The sequence below is a fragment of the Gossypium arboreum genome, chromosome 5, assembly GCF_025698485.1.
Source record: "Gossypium arboreum isolate Shixiya-1 chromosome 5, ASM2569848v2, whole genome shotgun sequence".
NCBI classification, from domain to species: Eukaryota; Viridiplantae; Streptophyta; class Magnoliopsida; order Malvales; family Malvaceae; genus Gossypium; species Gossypium arboreum.
In genome coordinates, this window is record NC_069074.1 from 86339107 (window position 1) to 86358390 (window position 19284).

General features: G+C 36.7%; 1 protein-coding gene across 1 annotated transcript; it reads right to left on the reverse strand.

Moving 5' to 3' along the window:
* Positions 1-890: 890 nt before the first annotated feature.
* LOC108458779 (receptor-like protein EIX2) lies at positions 891-13405 on the reverse strand. The gene is made up of 7 exons (XM_053027633.1): positions 13121-13405; positions 8569-8695; positions 8132-8471; positions 2073-2704; positions 1510-1928; positions 1133-1384; positions 891-968 (listed from the first exon to the last, which is right to left on the reverse strand). The coding sequence occupies exons 1-7, from the start codon at positions 13403-13405 to the stop codon at positions 891-893; spliced, it is 2133 nt and encodes a 710-aa protein (XP_052883593.1).
* Positions 13406-19284: the final 5879 nt, after the last annotated feature.

Below are 19284 nucleotides of genomic sequence, written 5' to 3' on the forward strand. Positions count from 1 at the left end.
GCTAGATTTTCAAAACACGACTTATGTTTTCCAAATCGAATTTAACTAAGAATTTCGCTGCAAATAAATGTGTTTAATCATGTTTTCCAAAATTGGACTTGACTGAGATTTTTCCCTCGGTGCAACCGTAAACATTTTCAAAGTATAATTAATCAATAGTTTCTTCGAATCTGTTAATGAAGATATGTTTTTTAGTAAACTGGCTTTTTACGTAACAATAACTAACAAAATCTTTTCAATTCAAATGTTTCTGGATTTTCAAATGATTTACGGCAACATCTCTGTATGTATATGGCCATAATTTCTATGCCGGAATTGGGAGATACAAGATTACTTTTGACAAAAAAATAAATATACAAACCAAATATAACATAAATGTATTACAAAAAAAAAAGTAAAAAAAAAGCCATCACTAATCTCTTCTTAATACATAGAAAATTAGAAATCATCAAAAAGAATTTATTCAAAAAACAAAAAGAAATCATAAAAAAGACAAACATGTATTGATTTATAAGTTTTTTATTAAGATTTTCTCACATGCAGGAAAAACCACCTTCAGTTGCAGTTCTAATCACACCTGAAAAATAATAATATACAACTTTGTTATTTACTTAAGGATATATATTTCTCAACATTGAAAGAACTTTGTTAAGGAGTGAAGGAAGTAAATTTATTACCTTGTTGAAAGAGCTTTGATTCTCCTCACTAGCCTTGCTTTCAGCAGAACAAATGTAACATAAACCCAATCCTTTGCATTATCCATGTAACAATAATATGAATGCCTCCATGAACGCTTGAAGAACACAACACTGCAAAACCCCCAGAAACCCACTGCAAATCCAAGTCCCATGCCAGTGTAAAACCATTTCATGAACTCATCACAATCTTCTTCACCTCCTACTGCAGGTTTGCGGGGAGGTGGTTCCACCATTGAGCAATTCGGTGAAATCGGAGGACCACAAAGTCCTCTATTATGGGAAAATGATGAAGGATCAAAGCTCTGTAGTTGAGTGCTGGTTGGAATTCTTCCAGACAACTCATTGTAAGACAAGTCCAAGGTACTTAGAAATGTTAATTCAGACAAGCTCGTAGGGATGTTTCCTGAAAACTTGTTTCTTGACACGTCAAGCACCTCTAGTTGTTTTATATGCCCAATCTTTTGAAGAATTTTTCCGTTAAAAAGGTTTCTTGACAAGTTCAATGCAACCAGTTCTTGAAGACTACTTAATTCTTCAGGAATCACTCCTGTTAATTTGTTACAAGAGAGATCAATGGCTAGTAGCAATCCAAGTTGTGGATAGCTTTGCTTTGTTCCCTTCCATGTAAGCAGTGCCTCATCAACATATCTAAGTTGAATGATCCTTCTAAGCACAATCAAACCGTCCTTAAAAAAAAGCTAGGTCCAGTATAAAAGAGGTGATGCTCAATCATTCGATCTAAACTCACTTTTTTTGTCATGGAAGTGAAATTATTGAGGCATGATGGTATGGTATCAGAGATTTTATTTACAGAGAGGTCCAAGATTTGTAGATATTTCAATCCACAAAGTTGATGGGGAATCCTTCCCTTGAACTGGTTCCCTTGAAGGCTAAGAAAAACCAACGATGAAAGCTTCTGACCGATCCACATTGGTATTTCTCCTGATAATTCATTATCACTCAAGTCCAGAAATTTTAACTTGGCACAATTCTGTAAAGATGAAGGTAATTCTCCCGAGAATTTATTACCACGTAAACTGAGCATTTCAAGAGAAGTAAGAGATCCTAAGGAGCTTGGAAGTGAGCCTGAGAAACTATTATCACCCAAATTCAAAGCTGTTAAAAACGAAGAACTTCCAAAACAGTCTGAAACCACTCCAGAAAATAGATTATTTGAGAGATCAAACAATGCCAAAAGACTATAACCGGTAATATTGCAAATTGGAGAGACTGAACCAGTAAACTTGTTTTTGGAAAGGTTAATGGTCCCCATATCCATAAAGTCCTATAAAGGAAAACGTGGCAATGCTCCTGAGAAATTATTAGAGCTTAGATCTAGATGGTTTATGTGGATATATTTATTTGGAAAAGTACCATTGATCTGATTGAAAGACATGTTTATGTACGATGCTCTCTGAAATTTGTCCCAAAACCAGTAGGGAAGAGAATCCGAAATTCCTGAAGCAGAAATATCAAGGTAATCTATGGAAGGAATACCAACGTCAATCCAATTTGGGAAACGAGGCCCTAACTTGCAAGAGCAAAGCAATAGTTGACTCGGTTGGAAGGGAGGAATCCATCCGGTGCTGAATTTTAAAGTCAAAGAAGTGTACGATAAATCCAACTCCTGTAAATTGGTGAAATTTGAGAAATGAGCTTCGGAAATCACATCACCATCAAAGGAATTCCCTGCAAGCCGCAAGACTTGCAGGTTGGAAAGTTGTCCAATGCTTTTGCTTATGGATCCATTTAAAAGGTTGTACCTAAGATCTAGAACCCTAAAATCTGGTAGTTTTCCGATTTCATTCAACCCAGAATCGCCTTTAACTTGATTCTCAGCAAGTACCAAAAGATTATCATCCAGATAAAGTTCTTGAATAGCCTTCATGTTCCCAAAAGCTTCTGGAATTGGACCTTTCAACTTGTTACTTGAGAGATTAGGGGAAACAAGGTTGCTGCTAACATTAAACAACCATGGATATATGGCAGAAGTGTTGTTCCAATAAGGTCGGAAGCGTGTAAATTATTGTACTAAAAAATCACACAAAGTTCAATTCCCAAGGAAGAGAGGTGGATCACAAGGATCTCTTAAATACCAAGTCTTTCCTTAGTCAGAATATCCCTTCTATAGTAATTTAATAGCACAATTAAATACTACTATTATACCCTCAAATATTGAAAGAAAAATAGGACAAGAAAGAACACAAGAGTTTTAACGAGGTTGGGTAAATTATACCTACGTCCTCGGACACTAACACCAGATGATAACTTTACTATCTCCAAATTATTACAAGCAAATAGAATTCCTTAAGAATTCTCAAATGGGAGAAGAGAGAAAACTAAGAGAGAAAGATTGGTTGGGATGGTTGAAATGAGAAATGGTTAGGCCTATTTATAGTTGAGGTTTAGGGACTAACTTGCAAATGGCCTAAAAATTAGGGGCCAAAATTGCAATTATCCCTTTCAACTTTAAACAACTTGCCAATTATTTTTTTCTTTCGGTGCCAATTGCACCTCCCACCATTTTTGACTTTTCAACAATCTCCACCTTGAAGATTTGATTAGGATAATCACATCTTCACACACTTCCTTCAACTCCCCAAATTCGACAAAGCTATCTTTTGTAGTGCCTACAAATGCCCTCTCGAGCGCCATACACCTGAAGGTGCTCAAATTCTCAGGATGTTAATCAAGTTCAAACAATGATTAAACTTGATTGTTGTTACCACCTTGGTCATCATATCTGCGGGATTATCTGCTGTCGGAATCTTCTGAAGTAGAATTTTTCCTTTTTCAAAGACTTCCCGCACAAAGTGATATCTTACGTCGATATGCTTGGTTCTTGAATGATAGACTTGATTTTTTGCTAAATGAATAGCGCTCAGACTGTCACAATATAGACTAATGTGACTTTGAACAACTCCCAAGTCTTTCAACAATCTATTAAGCCAAATAGCCTCCTTAACAGCTTTTGTAACTGCCATATATTCTGCCTCTGTAGTAGACATAGCTACTGTATACTGTAAGGTAGACTTCCAACTCACTGGGGCTTTCGCAAGAGTAAACATATACCCCGTAGTTGAACGATGTTTATCTAAATCACCAGCAAAGTCAAAATCAATATATCCAACTACAAACTGACTAAGTGCTTCATCCTGCTCAAAAACTAAACCAACATCTATGATTTTTCGAAGATACCGTAGAATCCATTTCACAGCTTGCCAATGTCCTTTTCCAGGATCATGCATATACCTGCTCACAACTCTAACAGCTTGTGAAATGTCAGGCTGCGTACACACCATCGCATACATCAAACTCCCTACTGCATTAGCATATGGGACTTTTGCCATATATTCTCTTTCTTCTTCAGTTTTCGGAGATAATTGAGCACTAAGTTTCAAATGAGAAGCAAGTGGGGTACTTACATTGTAATACCTTTTTCAGATATCGCTTCTGATTAAACAAAGCTTGCCTCTCTGTCTATCTCTACTTATCTCCATACCGAGAATCTTCTTGGCTTCACCTAGATCTTTCATCTCGAACTCTTGATTCAACTGAGCTTTCAGCTTATCTATCTCTTTTTGGCTCTTCGAAGCGATTAACATATCATCAACATACAAGAGTAGATAAATGAAAGATCTGTCATGCAGCTTCTGCAAATACACACAATTGTCATATTTGCTTCTTGTGTACTTCTGCCTTCTCATAAAGCCATCAAATCGCTTGTACCACTGCCTCGGGGATTGCTTCAATCCATATAGCGATTTGTTTAGCTTACAAACCCAATTTCTACCACCAGCATCTGTGTATCCTTCGGGCTGAGTCATATAAATCTCCTCTTCTAACTCACCATGCAAGAAAGCCGTCTTAACATCAAGTTGAGCTAGCTCCAAATTCAACTGTGCTACCAAGGCCAACAAAATTTTGATGGAGGAATGCTTCACAACAGGGGAAAATACATCATTGTAGCCAATTCCTTCCTTCTGAGCATAGCCTTTAGCTACCAATCTTGCCTTGTAGCGAACATCTTTCTTGCTAGGAGATCCATCTTCCTTTGCGAATACCCACTTGCATCCGATTGCCCTTTTACCTTTCGGTAATTGAGCCAACTCCCAAGTATTGTTCTTCCGGAGAGACTGCATTTCTTCATCCATGGCGCTTTTCCATTTGTCACTTTCTAAGCTTTGGATTGCTTCTTGATAAGTGACAAGAATATCATTATCAACAACGGGAAGGGCGTAGGCCACTATATCAGAAAATCGAGCAAGTCTACGAATTTCTCTCCGCGGCCTTGCAACTGCAACTGGTTCTGGTGTACTTAACAGTTCTTGGGTTAGAACCTCTTCAACCTCTAATTCCTCCATTGTGGCTAGAGAATTAGACTTATTAACTGGCCAAATCCTCATCTGCTCAAACTCTACCTATTTTGGAGTACACTCCACCTGCTGTGGAGTATCACTTGTCTGAATATCTTCATCTGCTACCTTTTTCAATGCGGCAGATTCATCAAAGGTAACATCTCTGCTATAGATCATTTTCTTTGTGCTTAAGCACCAAAGACAAAATCCCTTCACTCCAGAAGTGATTCCCATAAAGAGAGCTTTCTTTGCCCTCGGATCTAGCTTTGACTCCTTCACATGGTAATATGCAGTGGATCCAAACGCATGTAAGAAATCATAATCTGTAGCCAGTTTTCCAGACCATACCTCTATAGGAGTTTTTCTTTCTAATGCAGATGATGGCAAACGATTAACAAGATGGCCAGCGTATGTCACACCTCATTTCAAAATTGCTTGCCCAACCCAAAGATTGGACAACATACATCAAACTTTCTCCAGCAATGTTTGATTCATACGCTTTGCCACTCCATTCTGCTGCGGTGTATCCCTAACTGTGAAGTGTCGAACAATACCATACTCTTGGCACACATCGAAGAACGGATCACTTTTATATTCCCCTCCATTGTCCATCCTAAGCCGCTTGATTTTCTTGCCAGTGTGGTTTTCGATCATAGTTTTCCATTTAAGAAAAACTCCAAGCACTTCATCCTTAGTTCTCATGGTATACACCCAAACTCTTCTAGAAAAATCATCAACAAAAGTAACAAAGTAGTGTTTTCCTACCAATGAAAGTGTCTTGGAAGCCCCCACACATCTGAGTGAACATATTCCAAAATACCTTTTGTATTATGGATAGTAGTGCCGAATTTCACTCTCTTTTTCTTTCCCAGAACACAATACTCGCAAAATTTTAATTTGCAAGCCTTTGCACCTTTCAACAATCCTTATTTTGCCAGAATTTGCAAGGATTTTTGGCTGGCATGTCCCAACTTCATATGCCACAACTGCATTGAATCCAATTCTTTGTTACCGGAAGTTGCAGCGACTGCTCCAATAACTGTACTACCTTGGTAGTAATACAAGTTATTTTTCCTGATGCCCTTCAATATCACAAGTGTGCCACATGTCACTTTTAAAACCCCATCTCTCATAGTAACAACTGAACCATTGGATTCCAAGGCTCCCAATGAGATGAGATTTTTCTTCAAACTTGGCACGTACCGAACATCAGTCAGTACTCTGGTTGATCCATCTTGATTTTTTAATTGGATTGAACCTATCCCAATAGTTTTACAGGCATTGTCATTGCCCATATAAACAACTCCTCCATTTAGTTCTACTAAATCAGAGAACCACTCCCGGTTAGGGGACATATGATAGGTACAACCCGAATCCAATATCCACTCATCTGAATGGAACGATAATGATGATGTAACCAGTGATAGTTCAGAGTCACCGGTATCATGCTTTGCAACACAAGCATCTACAGCAGCTTTTCCCTTATTCTTCAGCTTTGGACAATTTTTCTTCCAGTGGCCTTTCTCATAACAAAAGGCACATTCATCTTTCCCAAGTCTGGACTTTGACTTTGATCTCCCCTTCTAAGTTTTCTTCCGAGTGTATGAACGACCTCGGACTACTAAAGCTTCTGTATCTCTGATTGAGTTTTTCTGTTTGTCCTTCTTTCTCTGTTCATAACTGTATAAGGCCGCACAGACTTCGCTCAGAGATATATCACTCCTGCCATGAAGTAGTGTAGTTTCTAGGAACTCAAACTCCTCAGGAAGTGACCCCAACATGATCAAAGCTAAATCTTCATCTTTGAATGTCTCATCCGTATTTAGCAAATCAGTGACTAACTGATTAAATTTGGTGATGTGATCATTCATTGTGGTACCTGGGATGTAAGTGAAGCGAAACAGTCTTTTCTTCAAGTGGAGCTTATTTTGACTGTTTTTCTTTAAAAAATTTTCTTCCAGTGCCACCCACAACTTATTTGCAGAAGTCTCCTTTGAAAAAGTATACCTCTGCTCTCGAGAAAGGCATAATCGAATTATGCCACATGCCAACCGATTGATCGCCTTCCAATCTTTCTCCTGTACATCATCTGGTTTCTCTTCATCAATGGCAATGTCTAGACTCTGCTGAAAAAGGGAATCTAGAACCTCACTTTGCCACATACCAAAATGGCCCGTGCCATCAAAGATCTCCACGGCCAATCTTGCATTTGCAATTGTCGGTCTTGTCCACAAGGACGATGTTGAAGCTCCTACACCGACCGTTTTCTCCATAATCTTTCAATATACCTAAGGAAATCTTTTCTGATGTGGAAGATCAGTTTAAACTGCAACCACAGAGCATACTACGATTAACCTTCGGTTCTTGATGCCACTTATTGTTCCAATAGGGTCGGAAGCGTGTAAATTATTGTACTAAAAAATCACACAAAGTTCAATTCCCAGGGAAGAGAGGTGGATCACAAGGATCTCTTAAATACCAAGTCTTTCCTTAGTCAGAATATCCCTTCTATAGTAATTTAATAGCACAATTAAATACTACTATTATACCCTCAAATATTGAAAGAAAAATAGGACAAGAAAGAACACAAGAGTTTTAACGAGGTTGGGTAAATTATACCTACGTCCTCGGACACTAACACCAGATAATAACTTTACTATCTCCAAATTATTACAAACAAATAGAATTCCTTAAGAATTCTCAAATGGGAGAAGAGAGAAAACTAAGAGAGAAAGATTGGTTGGGATGGTTGAAATGAGAAATGGTTAGGCCTATTTATAGTTGAGGTTTAGGGACTAACTTGCAAATGGCCTAAAAAATTAGGGACCAAAATTGCAATTATCCCTTTCAACTTTAAACAACTTGCCAATTATTTTTTTCTTTCGGTGCCAATTGCACCTCCCACCATTTTTGTCTTTTCAACAAGAAGAAGGGAGATAATTATCAGAGAGATCGAGATAGGTGAGAGATGTAGAAGAGTTGGCAATGGAAAGTGATAAAGAAGATATGCTTGGAAGATCACAATGTCTTAGACTTAGTTTTTGAAGAAAATGAAGGTGGCTAATGACTTGAGACCAATCATTGCCATTGCTCAGGTTAGTGAAACTGAGATCAACCTCTTTCAAACAAGAAAGATGGGAAAGCCACTCAAGTTTTCCAACACTGAAGATTTTTTTGAAACTATGGCGATACGTCACGTCTCCACCGTTACCACCCAATCTAAGAGTTTCCAACATTGAAAGATTTCCAAGTAGAAAAGGAATTGGACCTTTAAAATTAGCATTAGAGAGAGCCAGTAATTTCAATTTTTTCAAGGAACCAAAAAACTCTGGGATGAGACTTCCATTAAAATCATTACTGTTGAAATTTAAAGAAGTCAAATGATGTAGTTTAAGCAGTGAAGGGCTAATCGTACCTGCTACAGCCAAAGATTGCAAGGCTAAAATCGAGTATTTCAACATATCCTGTAAGGCCGTTGCATTCGACGCCGGCCTAAAAACAACACTCCTCACTTTCCCATAAAGAAAGGGCATCGTCGCCTGACGAATCCATGGCTTGAAGGCTGTGCTTAAATTCAAGTAGCGCTTTTCTCTCACTATCTTTGCACAATAGTCTCACACTAGCATCGGTGCATTTCTCCTGAAGAAGAAGACAAGATATTGCAAAAAATAAAACAAGTTTATGAGACCTCAAACTTGACATCGTAATCATGAAATATGAAGCAAGAGGAAATGAAATAGTGTTTTGTTGTTTTAATTCTGAATGCTAATAGCTTAGGAAAGCCCTCTTTATAAAGACCCAACTTGAATGGAATATGAGCGTTCATTCTATAGGGATGTATTTAATTATGTAAAATTTTCTTCATACTATAAGAAAAGTAATCGTAGCAAATCAATTATGGGTGTTGAAATAGCTTGCAATTGTTGTATCCAATTACTTTTTTACAATAAGCACTAATAAAGAAGCAAGTACTAGGCCTGTTTTCCCTTCGTTTTAAATTCCACTTGACCTTTAAAATGTATTTTTCAAATTTTCACACTAATAAAGCTTTTAAAAACTTACTTTTTTGTGCTAATAATTTAATTTCTAGCAACTTTTTTCGTCCGTTCCATACGAAGAAAGATAAGCAATTGTCTGTAATCAATAATGTAAGCCTTTCTCATTTGGGTCTTGAACTCTTTAATATTATTATAGTATTGTATTACAAAAACACATAGAAGAAGCTGAGATCTACCTCCTGACATCATAATTATCATGAAAAATAAGATTGTGTTTTGTTTTTTTGGATGCTAAGACTCGAAGAAAAGCCTTCCCTAAATAAAGACCAAAGTCTTTAATTATGATACCGGTATTTTTGATGTCATCGATTGGTCATTATGAGGACGAAAATCATTGGGTGTTTATCATTTTATCAAGCCTTAATTTTCATTATTTTTGGGTATTCTAAAATGTTAAAAATTTGAAAGCCCAAATTATGACAAGTGTATAAATTCTAATTTATTTTAATTTTTATTGAATTATGCTATTTAAGTTGTTAGTTATACTATTTTGTTTTAAATTTTATTTATTACAAATTTAGGAAAATAATTAGTAAAAAGTGAGCTTAAAACTTATTTTTCATATTGAATCTCCAATTGATATTGTTTCAATATTTTACTTTTTTGCTAGATTTTCATCATATTGATTTTTCTTATATTTTATCTTGCGATATTTCTTTCATAGTTTTAGTTTTAATTTAAACCCCTTATGTTTTTATTTTATTTTATTAAAGAAATAGAATTATCACTTGTAGATTCGACTCTACTTAGGTCTTGAAAATCGTACATTTAGTAGTGTTTTTTGGGGGGATTTTACATTTTAGTAATGAATTTACAATTTTTGATGCATTTTAAGTGTTTTTAAAGTTTAAAATTATTTTTTATGTTTTCGATGTTTGGTTGTCAGAGAAAACTCAACTTGAAAGAAGATAGTAGAAAATAGCCTTGAATGCTGCGACATGGAAGAGGCTAAGTCATGATTTGGATAAGCCAAAATCACAACATTGTGAAAAGATTGGGGCTAACTCATGACATGGTCGACCTCATGAAGTGGATTAGCTAACTTCGCGACATCATGTATTCTAAAGGAAAAATGAAAGTTCTCATCCGGACAGATAATCTTGAAGTGGTTAATCTCATACATGAAAGAGTTCGTGTTGGTTCTAATCCTGCTTTAGTCACGAGAATCCTTTTGTTATTGAAGCAACTAAGTTATTAGAATCTTCAACATATTCCAAGTGAAGAGAATGGAATTGTAGACAAGATTGTCAAACTTAGGAGAAATAGGGAACCTGGATTGTGGTTAATCGATAAGGATTATGTATTGAGTTTTCTCAATATTTGATCTTTGAGTTGTAATTTCTATTTTTCACAAAAAAAAGAAAGAAAAAGAAAAAGAAGAACATTTTTAGGCCCTATGTCATGACATGAATCAGTTAATGTGGCGATGTTGTGACATTAGCCAAATCTCAAGCAATTACAAAAGGGAAAATTGGACTTAAGATCATGAAAAGTGTTATTCACTCCACTACTCATTATTTAACCATCTCAAGCATTTATTAAGAAAGCATTAGTTGAGATTATTAGTTTAATTAGTTTGTTTAATTTAGTAATTTTCCTTGGTGTAATTTCATGCAAATCTTTATCTACTGTGTAAAAAACTATATGTAACACCCCAAACCCGGTCTAGACATTATGACCGAATCTGGCGATGCCGTATTTGACGAGTAAAATCGTTCCGATTAGTTATTCTTTGTCTTACCACGGAGTAATAATACAAGGTCTTTGTTATGATTAAAACGTACCTCTTTTACGCGGAAGCTTTAGAAAACATTTACGCGGAAGCTTTGCAAAACATACTATCTTAGGAAAACCGAGTTTAGCAATTTAAAAATCTAGTTTCATCGTTATTATCTGTATGAAAATCGTAAAGTAGTTTAAAAGCAGAAATTTAAGTCAAACATCCATAGTCCATAAATTACAGGATAAAAACCTAGATTAAAGTAGAAGAAATAAATATCTTAAAAGCTGGTTTAAAACGGAACGAAAAACGTGGTAGTCACCATCGAGTTCTTCACCGCACTAATCCGTCAAGTCTGGGGATTTCCTACACAGATTAAACAAAAAGGGGTGAGTTTTTGCAATGCAGTGTGTAATCCCCACAGAAATCACATAACAGAGTACATATCAGATGTCATGAGTAACCAGTCCAGGCCGAAGCCCTTTACAGAATCAGTTAGGGCTTTAGCCTATTCAGATACAGAATCGGAACAAAATAGAATATTAGTGTCCTACCCACCAGCCTCTACACACCATCTCCGTCCAACCCTACACACCATGTGGGGATAAAATCGACCCACCCATCCCTACACACCATGCTGTACCGAATGTGACACATAATCAGATAGTCATAGCTATGCCGCCAGATATAAGGCTGAAGAGCCTTTCAGAATACTTTCTCCAACATAATATCAACCCCACCCCAATGCAATGCATCAAGAAAATATGGCATTCTATAACACAATTTAACAGATCATATAATTAGTCAGATACACATGCTAGGATAAACATGCTTAATACATTCATCACATAATCATATCACAGAATCAGGGGTCTAAGTAATGCTTACCGACCCTACGACAGGTTACAGTCGACTTAGGCGACCTGTGCAACCTTATAGAGTTTTTCAGAAAAATGGTCTCACACGCCTATGTGGTCTGCCCGTGTGGGCCCACACAGACACGTCCCAAATTGGCCCTGGCTGTGTGGATCACACAGCCTGGCCCCGAATTCCACATGCCCATGTGGGCCCATGCACCCGTGTGGCCTACACAGCCCAATTGGTCAAGGCTGTGTCTCACACACGGCTTCACCACCCATCACACGGCCGTGTTATGCACTCGTGTCTCGTGTGTACGGCCTGGCTAGTCGACCATACGCCCGTGTACTGCCACATGGCCTACCATACTGGCGACCACTCCCGTGTGGCGTCGAAAAAATCATCTTTCAACTTTTGCCAATTCTAATTTTCTATGTAATTGAGTACGCACATATATTCAATTTGCTGCAAAAACTGTCCCAAGCACTCCTAGGCCTAAAATTGAGATATCCCCCATCAGTTTAACAGATTTATTAGCAAATTCAGATAATGACATTGAGCAGAGGCTCGACTTATCGCTAACAAAGGTCCTTCGCAAACACAATTAACACCCATGGTACTAAAATCACTGCTCAGAACCTCACCTAACGCCTTCAATAGAAGAATAACACATTACTACACAGATTATTAAAGTTCAACAGCAAAGTTTACAAAGGAAACTTACCGAACTCGCTCCTAAATTTTTGTACAAAGAATCATTGAATAGAAGGAAAGAAAATCAAGATGGAGAGAATGATATAGTAGTAAAATTTTAATAAAGGAATGGAAAAGAAGAGTAGATTTTCAGAAAATGGGGAAAAATATGGCTAACGTCAGAAACAACACAACGGAGAAGGAGAGCCGAAATTTGTACAAGAAACAATCAGGAAAGAAACTTCTCATGACTCGCACTCACCACAACTCATTGATTTTCTCTCCATTAAATTGACTACTCAGTTTTTCAGTAAAACTCAAACTCTAGCCCTTGCCAACACAGGGAATCGAACATAAGACCTCCAGTAAACTAACACTCCTCTTAACCACTAGACCAGCAGGCCCATTCTGTTATGCTTTTACGATCAACCAAATATAAGCCTATCGAATCCAGTTAAGGCTTTATTCATAAAAATGTCAAAATTTACCCAATTTGTGGCTTGAACTTAGGACCTCCCCCACACACTCAGAACACATAACCACTAAAGCAGACATATATTTGTGTCAAAATTTACAAAAACAGTGATATAAATTTTATGGCGTTACAACTCGACCCCTTAAAAGAAAATTTTGGCCTTGAAATTTACCTGATCAGAATAGATGAGGATACTGCTGACGCATCGCATCCTCAAGCTCCCATGTAGCCTTCTCAGTGCTATGATTCTGCCACAGCACCTTCACCAAAGGAATGGATTTCCTTCTCAAAACCTTAACGTCACAATCCAAAATCTGAACCGGCTCCTCTTCGAAGGTCAGATCTGGTCGAACTTCAATTTTTTCAACATGAACAATATGCGTGGGATCAGAGCAGTAGCGCCTCAACATTGAGATGTGGAATACATCATGGATATGGTCTAACTCCAGAGGTAGTTCCAACTGATATGCGACTGATCTCACTCGTTTCAGAATCCGATAAGGCCTAATAAACTGAGGGCTTAGTTTGCCCTTGCGATCGAACATCAATACCTTCTTCCATGGGGAGACCTTGAGAAAACCGAAGTCTCCCACAGAATACTCTATCTCTTGTCATTTTAGATCTGCATAAGACTTCTGCCTATCAGAAGCTGCTTTCAGTCAATCTCGAATCAAACAGACATTGTCCTCAGTATCAGAAACTAGTTCAGGACCCAGAACTTGTCGCTCACCAACTCAGTCCAACATGAAGGTGTGCAACACCTACGACCATATAAGGCCTCGTAAGGTGCCATCTGAATGCTAGACTGATAGCTATTGTTATAAGCAAACTCTGCCAACGGTAAGTACTCCTCCCAACTGCCTCGGAAGTCAATTACACAGCTCCTCAATGGTAAACTTAAAACTTATTTTTGCATATTGGATCTCTAATTGATATTGTTTCAATATTTTACATTTTTGCTAGATTTTCATCATATTGATTTTTCTTATATTTTATTTTGCAATATTTCTTTCATAGTTTTAGTTTTAATTTAAACCCCTTATGTTTTTATTTTCTTTTATTAAAGAAATAGAATTATCACTTGTAGATTTGACTCTACTTAGGTCTTGAAAGTCGTACATTTAGTAGTGTTTTTTTGGGAGGGATTTTACAATTTAAAAATGAATTTACAATTTTTGATGCATTTTAATTGTTTTTAAGGTTTGAAATTTTTCTTTATGTATTTGGTGTTTGGTTGTAAGAGAAAAACTCAACTTGAAGGAAGATAGTAGAAAATAGCCTTGAATGTCATGACATGGCAGAGGCTAAGTCATGATTTGGATAAGCCAAAATCACAACATTGTGAAGAGATTGGGGCTAAGTCATGACATGGTCGACCTCACAAAGTGGATTAGCTAACTTCGCGATATCATGTATTCTTAAGGAAATAGAAGTACATTTTTAGGCCATGAATCAGTTGATGTGGCGATGTTGTGACATTAGCCAAATCTCAAGCAATTACTGTTAAAAATAAAATAAAATAAAATAAAAACACACAGGTTTTTACGTGAAAACCCTTTCGGGAAAAAACTACGGGCAGAAGAGAATAAAACTTACTATGTCGAATTCAAATTTTTATAAGAGGAATAGACTATGTCTATTTATAGGCTTGTAAAACCATATTCTAGTAAGACTGAAACACCTTATTCTAATCAATATCAAATAGATAGAATTTAATAAGGTTTAAAAAACCTTATTCTAATATGAAATAAAAGAAGTGTAATTCTATATGGATTCTTCTTTTATTTTATTTTACCACTGTATTTTATTTAAATAAGGATTCGAGTCACTTAATTCTAGCAATCTCCACCTTGACAGGAATTCTCAATGAACAAGTTCTTCATTGCGAACTCTCAACGAACAAGTTCTCCACCTCTTCCATAAAACCCCTTAAGGGTTAACTTCAACAATGAACACCAACCAAGTCTAAGCAATGCTCAAACTTGGTTATAGGAAGTGACTTAGTCATCAAATCTGCAGGATTTTCATGAATACTAATTTTGCTCACAACAATATCACCACGAGCAATAATATCACGAACAAAATGATACCGAACATCAATGTGTTTTGTTCTTTCATGAAACATTTGATCTTTTGTAAGAAAGATGGCACTCTAATTGTCATAGAATACTGTGCTAATTTGAAGGTCTTCATTGAGCTCACTAAAGAGTCCCTTCAACCAAACAGCTTCTTTACAAGCCTCGATGTCGCCATGTACTCGACTTCAGTTGGTAGACAAAGCGATCGTAGTTTGCAAAGTGGCTTTCCAACTAATTGCACAACCTCTGATTGTAAAAACATAACCTGTGAGAGATCTTCTTTTATCAAGGTCTCCAGCAAAATCAGCATCAATATACCCAATGACTCTATCTCTAGCTCTTCCAAACTATAAGCAAATATCAGTAGTACCTCGTAAGTATCTTAGAATCCACTGAAGTGCTTTTCAGTGTTCTTTACCGGGATTCACCATGTATCTGCTAACTGCACTGACTGCAAATGATAAATCTGGACGTGAACAAACCATAGCATATATAAGAGATCCCATTGCACTTCAGTATGGAACATCTGACATGTACTCAGTCTCATCATCTAATTGTGGAGACAAAGCCAATGAAATTTTGAAATGGGCTGCTAAAGAAGTACTAACAAGCTTAACACTCTGCATATTGAACCTGCAAAGAACTTTCTCAATGTACCCCTTCTGACTTAGGTACAATTTACTTACTTTTCTATCTCCGAGAATCTCCATACCAAGTATCTTCTTTGCTTGTTCCAAATCTTTCATCTCAAATTCTTTACTTAGTTGGGTTTTGACCTTTCTTATCTCTCTTTTATCTTTTACTGCTATCAACATGTCATCAACATAAAGAAGTAGATACACAAAAGAACCATCACTGTTTTTCTTAAAGTAAACACAACTATCAAAACTATTTCTTTTGAAATCATGAGAAGTCATAAAGGAATCCAACCTCTTATACCACTGCCTTGGTGATTGTTTCAAACCGTAAAGGGACTTATTCTGCAAGCAAACATAGTCCTCTTTTTCTGAGACTATAAAACCCTCTGGTTGTTGCATGTAAATATCTTCCTCAAGTTCTCTATGTAAAAATGCAATTTTTACATCTAACTGCTCAAGCTCCAAATCATGCATGGCCACAATACCAAGCAAAGCTCAAATTGAACTATGCTTAACAATTGGGGAGAACACATCTGTGAAGTCCACTCCTGGAATTTGACTGTAACCTTTTGCAACAAGCCTTGCTTTATATTTGGGTTCTTCAACTCCTAGAGTCCCTTCTTTCTTTTTAAACACCTATTTACAACGAACAACCTTTTTACCTTTAAGAAGTTTCGCAAGATCCCATGTTCTATTTTTGTGGAGTGATTGTAGCACCCAAAACCCGGCCCAGACGTTATGATCGGATCTGACATGCCACATCGAAGCGTTCAAAATATTTTATATTGTTGATCCAGAAAAACTTACTTAGTGTTTTAAAAGATAATTTCATTATAGGTTAAAGTGAATGGAAGCTGTGCACCAGGTAGGAAACCGGAAAAGAGGAGGTGAGTCCATCGGACTGCTTAAGTACCAAACTCCCTTCGGATCCAATCCTAGACATGCAAACCACCATTGCCATACCTTAACGTCATGTATATTTCTAGGAAACCGATTTGATTAAGTCCTTTTTAGGAAAAGTGATTAATTTTGGAAAATATCTTCATTGCGGAAGGTTTGCTTGTTTTCGTGTTATTTTGAAAACAATTACTATTTTTGAAAACGCGCCCTAAAGCTATCCAATTTTAACAGTTAAATATAAATATTACCTATCTTAATAAAACATATTAAAACCATCAAAAATAAATAAGTGGCCTTACTACATTTAAAAGCCCAAAACCTCAAACGTAATTAAAAGGATGTCCAGTTCACCAGAAGAAAATCAAACTTTCAGATCGGGTGGCCACTACGAATTCCCTCACAGCTCCAAGCCCACTATGGTTGGGGATTTCCTGCGTTGATGAAAATAAAAGAGGTGAGTTTGGGGAAACTCAGTGTGTAAGGAAAACCCATTCAAAGTCCAAGTCAGCTCAAGCCCATTGGGCCTAAGCCCATTCAGTAATAAATGGTCTTGGGCGAGCCCTTTTCAAATTACAATAAACCGGGCCTTAGCCCTTATTCAGATAACAATATGGCCCATAGGCCTATTTCAAAATATATGCAACATCGGTAAACATATGCAAGCCCATTTGGGTAACATGGCGAGCCCTTTTAGATTACAATAAACGGGCCTTAGCCCTTATTCAGATAACAAGATGGCCCATAGGCCCATTTCAAAAACATGCAACATCGAGAAACATATGCAAGCCCATTTGGGAGACTACTCAACCCACCAACCACTACACTCCACTGCATCACCCATACACTCCATGTGGGGAATAGCTCAACCCACCCATTAACACTCCACAAGTGCGACCTTGCTTGCTCATTATGATAAATTGAGGCAAAGCCTCCAAGACGTGGACAAGCCACTTTCAGTACTTCCTCTGTCAATATCCCAGTTCCATGCATCAGATAATAACAACATGGCATGCAGTAAATAACAACAATTAAACATGCATTTAGGTCAATTTAACCATAGGGGTATTTCGGTAATTTACCTACTAGGGGTAAAACTATAAATTTTCCACTTTTAAAGGTATTTCAGTAATTTATCTATTTTAGGGTTTTTTATGCATATTCCTACTTTTCACGTACTAACAGAATCACGTACCGAGGGTTCTTACCGAATTGGGCCCGTTGGCCCATCATTCCAATTTTGGCCCATTAAGCCCAAAAATATCGAGGGCATAGAAATCATGCACTTTGCAGTCCAAATTTTGCAGTTTACCAAAAACATTAAACGATTTACCTCACGAGCATTCGCACACTCGCAAATCTACAAAATACCGGTTTTCAGCATTTCAGCTTTTCGACTTTTGCCGATCCAGACTAAGAAAGAGGGTGTTAGTTACACACCTATTTGCGATGATATGCTGACGAAATCCACACACGAACCGCCTACAATTGGATTACTAACACGTTAATCTAACTATTCAAATACAAACTACGTATTAACCCCTTACAATATTCGGCCAACCACACCTACAGATCATAGTAAGCTTATACGAAATCAATAAGCAACTCATTAACAAATTTTTGTCAATGTTTACCACATAATCATAATTTCACTGCAAGCTGTCTTCCTGAGCAACAGTCACTAAATTATTGATAACTGGAGCTACGAAACTCCAAATCAAGTTCTGTTAATTTTTCCTGAAAATAGACTCATATATATTCTATCAATAAAATTTTCAGAATTTTTGGTTTAGCCAATCAATACCAGATTTTTCTCAAAATTTCCCATGTTTCACTGTTTGATTAATCTGACCACTCTTCATTACGAATCAAATTTCTCATTGTACAGAATTCAAAATATGTTCTTGTTTATTTCATTAGAAACTAGACTCAATAATATTTAATTACATAATTTATTCAGCTTCTAATTCATCTCCCACAATTTATGGTGATTTTCCAAAGTCACGTTACTGCTGCTGTCCCAAGTAGATTTATTACCAAATCACTCTTTCATACACCTATCTTGCATGCTGGTTATTTAAACATGTATATCACCAATCAATCATCACATATCTATGATTTTACTTAAGTATAATCTCCATTTCATCATTTTAAAGCATAACATGTTAGCTGATTTTTCCCTTTAACATCTAAGGCACATGCATGCTCATTTGTTTGGCTCAACTTCACCTATCTTCCATTTTTTTATCAAAAGAACATGAAACAACAACCATTTCCTTCATTTTAATTCATGACTAAATGCTCACAACACAACTAAAAACCAAAATATGCTTCAAGAGTTAAGGTAGAATCAAGAAGAACTCATGAACCTCAAAATAGAAGCAAGGTACCAAGAACTTACCTTCAATTTTCCTCCTCCTAATGACCGAATACTCAAGAGCTTTCTCCTCTCCTTTCTCTTCTCTAACTTTCAGCTATGATGAACAAAGATGGACAAAACTTTGTTCTTTTCACCCCTTTTTCTTTTAATAAAACTTTATATTTCATCCATTTAATTCTTTAATACAAAAGACATGAAATTCTTATCATGAAACATTTACCTAACCCATTATCATGAAACATTTACCTAACCCATTATCATGGAACATTTACCTAACCTATTATCAATTTGTATCAATTTGTACCATAAATTATGGATATCAAGTGCACATTTTGTCTACAACAACATGATAGCTGGCCACTTCATGTAAAATGGGAGGTTTGTCATGCAAATCCTCCTATTTTGCACTCCTATTTATTTGGCCACTTCAA

Coding starts and splice junctions, on each gene's coding strand:
- LOC108458779 (XM_053027633.1), bottom strand. CDS start 13,405: ATGTTCGATCGCAAGGGCAAACTAAGCCCTCAGTTTATTAGGCCTTAT. Junction 8,472..8,568: donor TGCCCTTTCTTTATGGGAAA/GTGAGGAGTGTT, acceptor TGGCTGTAGCAG/GTACGATTAGCCCTTCACTG. Junction 1,929..2,072: donor GTCTTTCAATCAGATCAATG/GTACTTTTCCAA, acceptor TTACTGGTTCAG/TCTCTCCAATTTGCAATATT.